This window comes from Ursus americanus, chromosome 8 (genome assembly GCF_024610735.1).
Source record: "Ursus americanus isolate L20-20 chromosome 8, mUrsAme1.1.p, whole genome shotgun sequence".
In the NCBI taxonomy this organism is placed as follows: Eukaryota; Metazoa; Chordata; class Mammalia; order Carnivora; family Ursidae; genus Ursus; species Ursus americanus.
Window position 1 is genome coordinate 16,766,469 of NC_142134.1, and position 12,956 is coordinate 16,779,424.

The 12,956-nt window shown below is 37.8% G+C and overlaps 1 protein-coding gene across 2 annotated transcripts in view; it reads right to left on the reverse strand.

The window, feature by feature from the left end:
• The window catches only part of ARHGAP24 (Rho GTPase activating protein 24), a 484,542-nt gene that overhangs the window by 253,028 nt on the left and 218,558 nt on the right, over nt 1-12,956 (reverse strand). For both annotated transcript variants that reach the window (XM_087864013.1, XM_045791049.2), the window contains exon 3: nt 10,422-10,509. In XM_087864013.1, the coding sequence (XP_087720139.1) occupies nt 10,422-10,509 (88 nt within the window). The remainder of the gene's footprint in view (nt 1-10,421; nt 10,510-12,956) is intronic.

The following is a 12,956-nucleotide window of genomic DNA, read 5'->3' on the forward strand; positions in this document are numbered from 1 at the left end:
AGTCTTGTTTAGCACTTCACTATTCCCTTAGCATGCCTGGATTGCAAAGCCCTTTTCAATTATTGGATAAAAAAGACAGGTAAACACACATGGCCCGTGAATGCATAATTAAAACAATGCTACAAAGAAAAAATGAGGGAGAAAATCACATTTATGCCAGCAAGTAACTCGTTAATGAACAGCCGCTGACACCGAGGTACTAAAAGACGCTATTGGTTTTCGTGCTAATGAAGGACTGAAGGATGAGCCTAAGCAGACTGCGTTTTTAAAGAGTACAGTCTGTGAAATTCATGAATTTCTCTGGTCTCCAGTCTCCATCAGTGTAGAGAGAAAGCTCTGATCAAGTTCAATAATTCAGAGCTACAGGCTTTTAAAATTTTGATTCATCCAGTGCAATCATTCCATAGATAATAAAACCAAAGCCTAGTGTATTTATTAACTGAGCAGACACTTGCTGAGCATATCCTCGATGACAGCCACTCTGCTAGGCATGAGGGACAGAATTCAAGGGCTTCAACTCTAATGGGGAAGAAACAGAATACAGGCAATATACGAAATGTGAGTCCCCAGGGCATAGGAAGAAAATGCAGGGCGCACTGACTTTTAAACCTTTAATCTCATTTCTTCCTTTGTCCTCTTTATTTCTCTTAACTCTTAGATATTTGGTCTCTGTGGGATCTAGACAGGAACCTACCCATACTCTTGTTCTTACTGGTATAAGAAAGCTGTAGCACGTGGTGGTTTGGTGGCCTCAGATGAGTGGGAAGCCTGGCTTGTGCAAAGATGTGGTCCATATATACAATGCAATATTAGTCAACCATCAGAAATGATGAATACCCACCATTTGCATCCGCATGGATGGAACTGGAGGGGATTATGTTAAGTGAAATAACTCAAGCAGAGAAAGACAATTATCAAAAGGTTTCACTTATATGTGCAACATGAGGAATAGCATGGAGAATGTTAGGAGAAGGAAGGGGGAAATGAAGAGGGGGAAATCAGAGGGGAAGACAAACCATGAGAGACTATGGACTCCGGGAAACAAACTGAGGGTTTCAGAGGGGAGAGGGTGGGGGGATGGGTTAGCCCGGTGGTGGGTATTAAGGAGGGCACATGTTGTAATGAGTATTGGGTGTTATATGCAATGAATCATGGAACACTACATCAAAAACTAAGGATGTACTGTATGGTGACTAACATAACATAATAAAAAAAAAGAAAGAAAAAGAAAGGAAAGGAAAGGAAAGGAAAGGAAAGGAAAGGAAAGGAAAGGAAAGGAAAGGAAAAAGAAAAGAAAAGAAAAGAAAAGAAAAGAAAAGAAAAGAAAAGAAAAGAAAAAAAAGAAAAGAAAAGTGAATGTGTACCACTGCTCATCAGGGAGGAGAACGGCATCAATCACAAGTGTGGTCACATCTTAAACAAGCCCTTGTATATAAAGCCTGGCATGCATTAGTACAGGGCCAGACTCCTACTTCAGTAAACCTTAGCTGTAAATATGACAGCAGTGTTTCTCATTGCTGATGTTAAAAAACCTGGTGGGTTAGGGGTAGAGAGATATTAATAAATGAGTAGTAAGAAAAATAAACTACCCCTCTGAGAAAACGAGCTCATTAGTTCACCCATAAACAAAGTGTCATTTTCTGTCAGATACTTAAATTTTTAAGATGCTGGCATACACTGTGAAACGGTGAGTTTAGAAGACACTTGGAGCTTATTTGATATTACAAGGGACGCTTCCATTTCAGAATACTTATAGCTCCCTGAACTTGTATGGACTAAACAAAACATGGGTGGTGGTTGTTGTTGCTGCTGTTTTCATGCTAGGCATACCCAACCTCCCGTTAATGGTATTCACTTCTTAAAAAGTCACATAACAGAGTTTAGCTCTGAGCAGAATCTGGAGTTCTAAATGAGCTAAGACAGAGTTTAAATAGAGAATTTCAGTTTGGTCACTAAAAGTTTTTAGATTCATCATGATTGGGGAAAAAAAAAGGTAGTATTAAAAGACGAAGCTTCTAAATAAAACTGTTGGCAAACAACTCCCGAATCATGATTTTGAGGCTGTGGGTGATGCTACGGCCTGGGGAGACAGGCTGTCTCAGAGTTCTAATTCTGGCTCCGGTGGCACCAGTGGGGATTAGTGATTTATATTAGTATCTTCAGCCTCCTTTTCATAGGTTTGCTTTTTTTATCTAGCTACAGGGGTCTAAAAGCTCCAGCCCATGAACCAAATCTGGCCTACTATCTATTTTTTGTGTTTTTAAGTGGTTGGAAAAAATCGAAGGAAAAATAGTACTTCTTGATATTTGAAAGTTATATAGAATGCAAAACTTGGGTGTCCATTAATAAAGTTCTACTGGAACACAGTCAATACCTATTTGTTTATGCTGTAATGGCAGAGTTGAGTAGTTATAATAGAGAATATATGGCCTGCAAAACCTAAAATATCGATTCTCTGGTCCTTTCCAGAAAGTGTTCGCTGATCCTATTCTGGCATATAGAATGGATCCTAGAATTAAATGGGGATGGATGAACATGGGTACCAACCCTGGGAAAGAGCACTCCCCAACAGACACTCTTCCTAAGAGTGATCCAAAGATCACACTCCAAATGGTTTCACAAATGTGCCAAATGCCTTCCGGTTGACATGGCAGTCACCAGCATTGCAAGGGATTACCCACATTTTAAAATGCCCTTTGTATCCTGTTAATAGCCTCTTTCAAATGTATATTTTAAGGCATTTTAAGTAGGAAGGGAATTTTGAAGCAAAAATCCCACTTTTTTTAAAAGAAAAGAATACATAGTAGCAAAAACATGCTGATTTTGAATGCATTTATTTAATTCATGTTCAGAATTACTTGTGTATATAGAATTATGTTTTCATACCATAAACAACTCCTACTCACATTCTCGAAATGATTTCCACACATTAACTAAGAAAAAAAATAATACAAGCTTCAAGGCTGCCTACAGACTTAGGCAGACAAAAAAAAGAGATTGTCCTAGTTGCCTTTGGGTAGCAAATATAATTGCATGGATTTTAACTTACAGCGCTAACACAAAAGAGGGGGAAAGAAGTTAGGATAAAGAGAGTGGTAAAATTAAATGCCTTAGCAGCATATTTAACTAATGATCAAGAAGATGACCAACTTTTATGCCTTTTATGCTAGAACACTATTAAAATATCTCCGTATTTTCACAGAAAATAGACATCGAATACTGGCTTACATTTTTAAATACCAGCAAATTAATATAACCAAAGACTTTATTCATCCTAGGAGGAACTGCGAATACAGACATGGATGTTATATAAACTATCATTGCTGGTGTTCAAATAATTATCTCAAAACTCAAAAACTGGTCAAGCTTTTTTTCTTTCTCAGAGACACCCAGGACTATCTCTCAGAATAATCTATTCCTCAGAGGCCTTATTCTACAGTGCAGCTGCACTGACCATCTGAATAGGTTCCAGTTTTGGTAAGTTAAAAATTATACAGTCTCCAGACCCATGAAATAGTCTACCTATGAAGAGTTCTTTTGTAAATGCATGAAACAGGTCTGGAGAGTTACACAATCATAGAACCAGGAGAAAAAAACAACTAGAGCAGGGAGATAAAGGTAAAAACTGATTAACCATATACAATGTGATTACAAATAGTAGAAAAAAATTTTTGTCACATTTATGCATGCATGTATATGGATGAAATAGATAGAGGCCTAGGAACATAGAGATAAATAGCTAAATATGGAGAAAAATGATAGATTGATAATTAGAAAATAACAAAGTCTCTGGACCCCAAATTTAAGCTATGGATCTTAATCTAGAGTCCACAATTGGGCTTCAGGGAATCTTTGAACCCCCCCCCCATTATTTGCAATTTTGATAGGTATTTACATTTTTCTGACAAAAAGATGCAGTTATTGATTTGTCTAAGTACCCATGCTCCCTCACTTTTCACTTAGCTCATAAAATCCCTGAAATTTACAGAAGTGATATGCAATTGTCAGAGGGTACTGGAAATAATTAGCATAGTCACAGCTAACGGCAGGATAGATGACACCTTTTCTGAAGGCCTTAATTTCATTTCCAGGCAGATGAAAATCACCTCGGATTACCCTTCAAAATTTCTCCTTTTTTTTTTTTTTCATTTCCATAGCTGTCTCTTCATCTCTCATCCCCCTTTCTTCTGTGTTTACCTCTTTTCTTCCCCTGGAGGAGGGAAGAGGCTAAGAAAACCTCCCAGTTCTGGTTATGATTGATTTGGGCACTGGGCCGAGATGGAGCTTTGAGGGTCTGGAATATTGGTAATTGCCCTTGACAATCATAATGAGTCCTCCCCTGGATAATACCTATGCAGGTCGGTGTACTGCTTCCCAACATATGAGTAATATTAAATGTGCTTGCTGGTGGCTAGACAGTGAGTGAAAACTTGGCGAGAGTGTGGAGGGAGTTCGTGAAGAAGCTGAGACAATTTAGCAAAGTGAGCTCCATAATGAAGAATGCTGAGTCCCAGCATGTTACAGTCTTCCGTAGGAAAAAATTACAGATACACATTCCTTCTTTGGTACAGTTAATCACATATAAGTAAGGCTATTGCAGGCAAGTGAGTTTTTCTCCCCAGTTTTTCATGACAGTATAGTTGTGACCTTAGAACATACAATCAAAAGAACTATAAGTGGGTACCTTTATCTAGTCCTATTTTTATGATAGCCTTCAACATATGAATAATTGAAATAAATGAAAATGCCCACTCTCACTTCCAGTGCCAAAACTCTTAATACAAATATATCTATTTCCATTAATAATAATAAAAAACTTACGTGCTCATATTTCAGAAATCAGGCTCCAGCCTCTAATATCTCATATTTTTAAGCCAGAACGTAATATATAACTTCATTTTGATTTTCTGGAACTTAACCTTTGTAAAGGTAAATAAGTCACACATACACACACACACACACACACACACACACACCACACACACACATATGCATTCACTGGTAGTGTTAGCTATTTGACCTTGATGGAATTACTTCACTGGGCCTCGGTTTCTTTATCTGGAAATGGAGGTAACAGAGCTGGCCTCCTGGAGATGTGAGAAGGATCAAATTAATTGATACATGTGGAAAGCCAGGAACATTGCTTGGCATACAGAAAGCTAGATAGAAATAAAGCTATAGCTACTATCATGGATACGGTACTGCTCTGTCTAGATCCCAGAAGCTGGTATGTTGGGTGCTGATGACTCACAGAAGCCTTCATGGAAATTGCTCTCCATTGCAACAGGAAGCTGCTTCACCTGAGTGTATCTGTCTCCCCTTCCCCCTTCAACAACTGAACCAGCTGATGCCAAGAAACAAGGTCTGGTTCCTCAGTTTAGAGCAGTTCTAAGGGGCATCGCATTTGCAATGGTGTTGTGGGCCAGCTTCTTCTGCCTGATTCTGCTTTCCTTACTTGTCACAGATGAAATATCTCCAGAGAGCATTCCCCAATACATGGTTTAAAAAATATCTATCATCTATCTATCATCTCCAGTATAATTAACATACACTGTTATATTAATTTCAAGTATGTGACGATTCAACAATTTTATACATGACCCAGTGCTCATCAAGATAAGTGCATTCTTAACCCCCTTCACCTATTTCACCCATTCCCCCACCCACCTCCCCTCTGGCAACCACTTTCTTCTCTGTATTTAAGAGTATGGTTTTTTTGTTTGTCTCTTTTTTTCTTTGTTCATTTGTTTGGTTTCTCAAATTCCACATATGAGGGGAATCATATGGTATTTGTCTTTCTCGGACTTGTTTCACTTAGCATTATACATTCTAGATCCACCCATGTTGTTACAAATGGCTATTTCATTATTTTTTATGGCTAATATATACATATATTTGTATATATATAAAATGACACTTGGGCTGCTTCCACATCTTGGCTATTCTAAACAATGCTGCAATAAACATAGGGGTGCATATATCTTTTTCAATCCCCAATACACCTTTCAACATCACTCTCCATCGAAGTGTGCTTCTCTAGAATCCAATCTAAGAGCACAGATAAATATAGATAAAAAGTTGTCTTGCCATTATCCTGGAATTGCTATTAAGATCAAAATCTGAAGAAAAAAACTGCTAAAAACCTTCATTCTAAGTTGAAAACCACAATGGAAGTCGTACCTAACCACATCCCTGCAAGGCTTAGAGAGAATGCATTTCCAAGAAGAAATCCAAACCCCATTTCCCTGCCTCTGACTATAACAAGAGGAAGAGTAGGACAGAGAAAGTGCCTCCTGGAGAAGAATTTTCAAGATAAACCCTAGTTTTTGAAGGGGAAGAAAAGAAATTTTCTCAGCCATCAGAACAAATTGGGAAAGCACAGGAAAGTTTCTGGTAAATTCTGAAGTGTGTTATAACTGTCACACCTTCTCCAAGTTGCGGACTCACATGAAGTTTGGCAAGCCATTCAATCTGTGGGGTCTGAAGCTCATGCTTCATGGAGAAAGGGGCAAGATGACAGCGTTGAGGGAGGCTGCAATAGTCAAAGAGCCTGTATTATCCCTCTTTGGCAGACCAGGGTACATGAGTTTCCTGGTAGATGAATGAGCACAAAGAAAGCGGCTGGCCTTGAGCCCTTCTGATGGTATCCCATCTAACAGGACCATGCCTAATGTGGAAAATTCTACCATGTGAAGCTGATTTCCCATTTTAGGGATGCTGAATAATCCACAAATGTACTCTATGAGCGAGTCAACCTTGGGAAAGGGATAAACCAGTCAGTGTTGAAGGGCTAACCCCAGCAATAGCTTTTGTGTAGGCACACTTGTACCTTCTTCCATCGTTCCCTTGGTGGCATTATCAGAAAGGAGGGCAGAGAAATAGGACTGAGGACGTGAAGAATTTCCCTCCACATCAGCCACTAGCGCTACAAAGAGGTCTTTGCTGCACCAAGGGGATGTAAAGATCTTACACAGCAGGAAATAAGACTTCATCATTGCCAAGTTGGGAGAAGCTATTGCCACCAGTAAAACCATTTCACAGGATTGCGAGTCCTCTGTAAACCTGGTAAACATGTACACTTCAGTAAGTATTTATTCAGCACCTTGCATTATACTGTACCAGGTGTTAGAGACACCATGATGAGAAGGAAGAGGTGGCTCCCGCCTCTTACGGAGTACCCACTTCCTTGTCTCCTTTTGCCTGCCTGTGTCTCTGAATCACTATGTCTTCTCCTTCTGACAGACTATTCTTCAAAGAAAGTTAAGACATCATCATCCATTAATTATTCTGTTTATTCTTTTTTTAAACAGCATTAAGGAAAATTTGCCCAGAACACATTTTGAGAAGCAAAGAGACTGACTGAATTTTCTTACTTCAAGTACTATACATTAAATCCTGCCAACATTCCTTTCTCAACCACATTTCCCAAAAGCTTAGCACTTGGCCATAAAATCACTCCAGTCTAAAATTTGGCATGCCTGACAGCAAAGTCTTCAAATTTGCCAATTTGGCTAAAATCTCCATTTTGAATAACGAGTAGAGGAATAGAAAAAAGCTGGAGTGAAATACTATAAATCATGGCATTATTTAGAGACAATTCATTTCATGGAATAATAGCAGGTTTAAAAGAAATTAACCCTAAATTGTGACAGATTTGTTTTCAGGTAGATTTTTTTTACAAAACTGTAAAACCTGCTTTGAAAAATAATATACAAATTTAATTAATATACGAAGATTTGAGACTTTCAATTCTATTGAAAAATCTTTTCGTATTATTTACACATGACTATTACTTAATTTCAGAGGACATTTCAGATTAAAACAAAACGAAAATGACAAAACAAAAACTCCTTTCTACACAGGAGATATATATATATATATATTCCACATATACATATAAATTATAAAGAATTATATACTATAATATCCTATAATATAAAGAATTATAAAGATATATAGCACATATACTGATAAACTGTGTCTATATATATAGACACACACACACACTCACACAAAAATATGTGTGCATATACAGGTACTAGAATATTTGGCAGAGCTTTTGGGAGGCTTTGGTTAGTTTTGCTGGAAATAATTACAGGCATGTGAAATTAAAGGATTTAATCCTATCCATTGATATACCTTGGGCAGTTGGGCTTGAGGTATTTGTACATAAAGACAGAATCATGTTGGATCTGTAAACATCATTCATAGGATGGATTTTCAAAAGTGGTGATTGAGAGAATTCCACAGAGAAAGCCAATATAGAATCAATATGTGTTCTAAGGATCTTCTGCCAGGCAGGATTGCAGAAGCTTCTGTCCAAGGCACTGACCACATTGCTACAGTCCTTCCTGTTTCCCACACTTTCTGGAAAATGAAAACACTCTTGCAACTTACCAGAGTCCCCACAATTGGAATAATTAGAAAACACCATCTTATCATTCTCATATGCAAAGATAAATTTACACGTGTAGTTAGTAATCCTAATTTTGCAAAAATTGGTTAAAAATCATGTGATACAGATCTGCACATTTTCATACAAGTACAGAAGCATTTGTCTGGAAATTCCCTCTTAATGTGAGGTGCACAGAAATAAAGCCCCCATGACCACGAATAATGGCACAAACACTGCATTCTCAAGGTTGCCATAGTGTTTTCCCAACTCCCTCTTTAAAGAATCATTTGGCACAATTCTCTTGTCACTCCTTAAAATAATTCAGAACTATAAAACCTAATTTAGAAGCTACTACATATTGTATTAATGATTCCGGAAGCATCTTTTCAAATGAGCTATGAGCACAATATGTTTATTTCTGTAATTACTGCAGCAAACCTAAATTTCCTTGAAGAAATCTTTTTTTGAAAGGACAACCTTCAGATTTCACATCGCACAGTCTGAAATGTAGGCTTTGCTCATCCAAAGCCATTATGGCATATGCCCTGCACGTGAAACACGTAACCTAGAGCAGCAATCTTAGAGGGGAAGTTTTGAGACTTCCTGGGCTTGAAGACACAGTTCTCTCTAGAACAATCTTGACAATATCCATCTATGTTATATCAGAACACCTTCACCCAAAGATGAAATCTCTGCACATTCAATAGACAGAATGGAAAAGCAGACCTTTTGTATTATTGGAGATAAGGAGTCAAAGCCATCAGTTTAATACCATGTTCACTTAAAAGCCAATAGGCACTAATGTTGCAAATAAATAGGGAAAGAAATTTCCTCTAGTGATACTTCAAAGACTTTGCAACATCTGGAATTTGGTTCTATACAGGGTATTCCACTAAAAAGTAAGTATAAAAAGATTTTAATAAGGCAAACAAGATTCAGGTTTCTGACAATGTGCTCTCCCCGGGGGAAAACAAATAACACAATGCATCTGACTAACCTTTCTGCACTTCAGCTGCATTAATTAACATTTAGTCATGGATTCCATCATGAGCCAGATGAACTCAGTGCTACAGCTGTTTCCCGTGAGGGGAGGAAAATATGCTTCCACGTTTCAGATTCCCAGCATTTATAAATCCAGGGAAAATCGTTTTATTGATGACCTTCGGGCCAGCATTATTGATATGTATTACATATTAGTCACCCAAATAAATTCACACACCCTAGACTGTGATTAAATCAGTGTCAGTATCACATGAACTGGGTTAACCAGAGCCAATGCTGCGAAAACCACATTCCTAACACTTTTTCTTACATCAAGGATTAAGGGAGGGCTAAAGAACTGATCAAAGAAGTAGATCATGGTCTTGAAAAAGAAGTTGTTGTTGAATGTGTCAAACATTTAAGAAGCGATCAGGTACTCTGAGAAAGAAGGATGCAGATGACTAGAAAAAAATGAGCAGATGTTGAAGAAATTTAACTGCAGGATCTCATGGCTTGGGAGAGATATCCTCAATGCTATAAGCCAAACATGTGGAAGGGGTTGGTTGGGAGAAAAGCTGAGGTACAGAACTGCAATGCTTGGTTAGTCACTGAATGGGGATTTTCGTTTTGTTTTTTTTTTAGAGCAAAGGCTCCTTTAAGAGGCAATTTGTGAAGAAATATGACAGTGAATCAGCTGGGCAATGCATTCCACCTGTAACACCTGCCAAATTTCCTATCACAAGAGCACTGTAAAACTCATTTTGTCTCCATAGTCCCCTATAAATGTTGTGTCACGACCTCCGGTCAACTCTGGAGTCTCATGGACAAATGGACATCCAATAGTCAAGTGGCCATGTGTGTACTGTGTGTGTGTATGTGTGTGTGTGCACGCGATCATTTGTACTGGGGTACAAACCTGTGTAAATACTAACCAAATTTCAAATTAATGTTCTTAGCCACAACTCAAAAAGAATAAAGGTTGTGTGTCTTCACTTTTACCAACATGGAATGGCAATAACTTAATCAAACCAGAAAACTATCTTACCTGGAACTACTTCAAAAAGGAATTTTCCTGGACTCTCTTCATTGCAGGGATGCTCAAGGACTTTATTTCCAGGCAGAAAAATAGTACCCTGTGAACACAAATGCCCCAAACATCAACATCATCAGAAGGCAAATACTGAATATCATCATCACCATCATCGGTGAATATCCAAGTTGTATCTGTAACCCGGTATACAGTAATACACATCAGACTCATTTATATTCCCATCTAATCAAAAGTCATGTAACAGAATCATATTCATTCAACATTTAATAAGTATTTGTTGACCACCTAATGTGTGTAAGACACTGGATTAGGTACTGAGTTCATTTTAAGCACCGATTTATTAAATGCATTCTGTGTGCCAAAATTTTTACTGAGCATTCTATCAACATCAGATTATTTGTTAGAATAGTCTTATAAGGTAGGTATTATTTTCCCCATTTTACAGCTGTGAAAACCAAAGCAGAGATATAAATAACTTAGCCAATGTTACCAGAGCCTTCTCTTAATTATTACTTCTCTTTTCTGCTAGATTTCTCTCTTCAGTGTGTTATTCCCATTAGTACTGAGACACACTTAAAATTTTATCCTATTAAAAGATATTACTTTGACACCCCCTCCCCTCCAGTTATCATCATTTTTTTCCCTTGCCTAGTAAAGAGTTGGGTACATTGAATCTATTTCCTTACATGTATCCACTGCAGCCTGGTTTGTGCACCACAATTCTAATTGCATGATTTTCACAAGCTGCATGCTTGACAATTTTCAATCTTCAATAAATTATGACTTTCCAGGAACATTCAGCACCATTAACCACTCTTTCTTGAAACACCTTCTTTCCTTGGTTTCTAAGTTTTGTACAGGTTTTTTTTTCTTAGTTTTCTGTTGAGTCTCTTTTGCTGGCTCCAAGTGTCCTTTAAATATTAAAGTGTTTCAAAGATGTATCCAATGATTCCTTCTCTTCTGACTTTATTTTCTCTCAGAGCTATCTCATTCATGCCCATGACTTCAATAACCAACTATAAACCAGTGAACATCCGATTACTATTTCTAACTCAGGGCTCCCTGAGCTTCAGACCTTTATATCCAAGAACCTATTTGAATTTCCATCTGGATATCTCAAAAGCATCTTAAACTAAATGTAGTCAGTTTAAATGCAATTATTTTTGGTCCTGTTTATGTATTCCCTAGCTTTGTGACTGCCGTCTTCTTCTAATCAGTTGCAAAAGCCAGAAATGTAGGAGTCATCATCTCTAGTATATCTCTACTACCACCACTCCCTATTTCAAGTGAATGTTGTCTGCAGTCTGGTACGGTGTGTGTGTGTGTGTGTGTGTGTTAAGATTTTATTTAGAGAGACCACAAGCGGGGGGAGGGGCAGAGGGAGAAGCAGACTCCTGATGAGCAGGGAGCCCGACATGGGGCTCAATCCCAGGACCCCAAGATCATGACCTGAGCTGAAGGCAAACGCTTAACTGACTGAGCTACCCAGGCACCCCTGTGGTCTGGTATGTTTCAAATTCACTGAATTCTCCATAATACCCAAAAATCTTTCAATCCACTTTTTCCCTTAATGGGTCAAAGTATCTTTAGAAACAGAAATTTCACCCTGCAATTTTCTTGCTTAAAAATCTTCAAAGCCTTTCATTTGTCCTAGGATAAAGTTCTGGCCTATAAGCTCCTTTTTCTACTCTTTGCTTTTGATGTTTTCTATCACTTTCTATAATCAAGCTGGTAAATAAATAAATAGTATCATAAATTCTATTCAATAGTATCATACTCCCGTCTACCTTAGAACTACATTGTTTCCTGGATTATTTTATAACCACTAATTGAACATCCAAAATACACTTGCACAGCTTCCAGAAAATTTTCCTGCATTGATTGACCATTTTATGCAATTATGTTATTTGTAAAATTATTTGATTAATGTCTATCTCCATCATTAAACTGAAAGGGAGCAAGGATAATATGTGTTTTGCTCCCTAATTTACCACCAATGCCTAGTATTTTGCCGGCCATAAGGTTAATGCTAAAAATTGTTGAGTAAGTACTGTGAGTGCAGTAAAGCCAAAATTCAAAACCAAGCATGCTGGATTTAAAAGCCTGTGTTACTGTGAACCATATTTTACCCTCCAGTTCTTCCAGTTTGAAGCAATATTTAGCTCAAGTAATATTGTACTCAATTTTCATCCTACCTGGTTTGGCACAGAAAATTATAGTCATCAACTTCGTCCACTTCTAGGCTCAGAGTGAGAAGGCATAACGCTCCCTAACTAACGCCCAAGGCCTTATAGGTTAGACGTCCCCCTCTCCGTCCCTGCTTACAAGATGAAGGGGTGGAGATACTGCCTTTATTTTCCTCCTCCAGGAAGTAGACTTTCCTACTTCTTATCGTATCTAGAGTCTCTGGCCTGTGGATCCCATTTTGTTTGCTGGTACTTTTCAATAATTTTTTTTTAAATTACTAAATACTTTGAAAATATTCATCATAATTAAGATCTTTTTTTCTCTACAGGTTGAATCTATAAT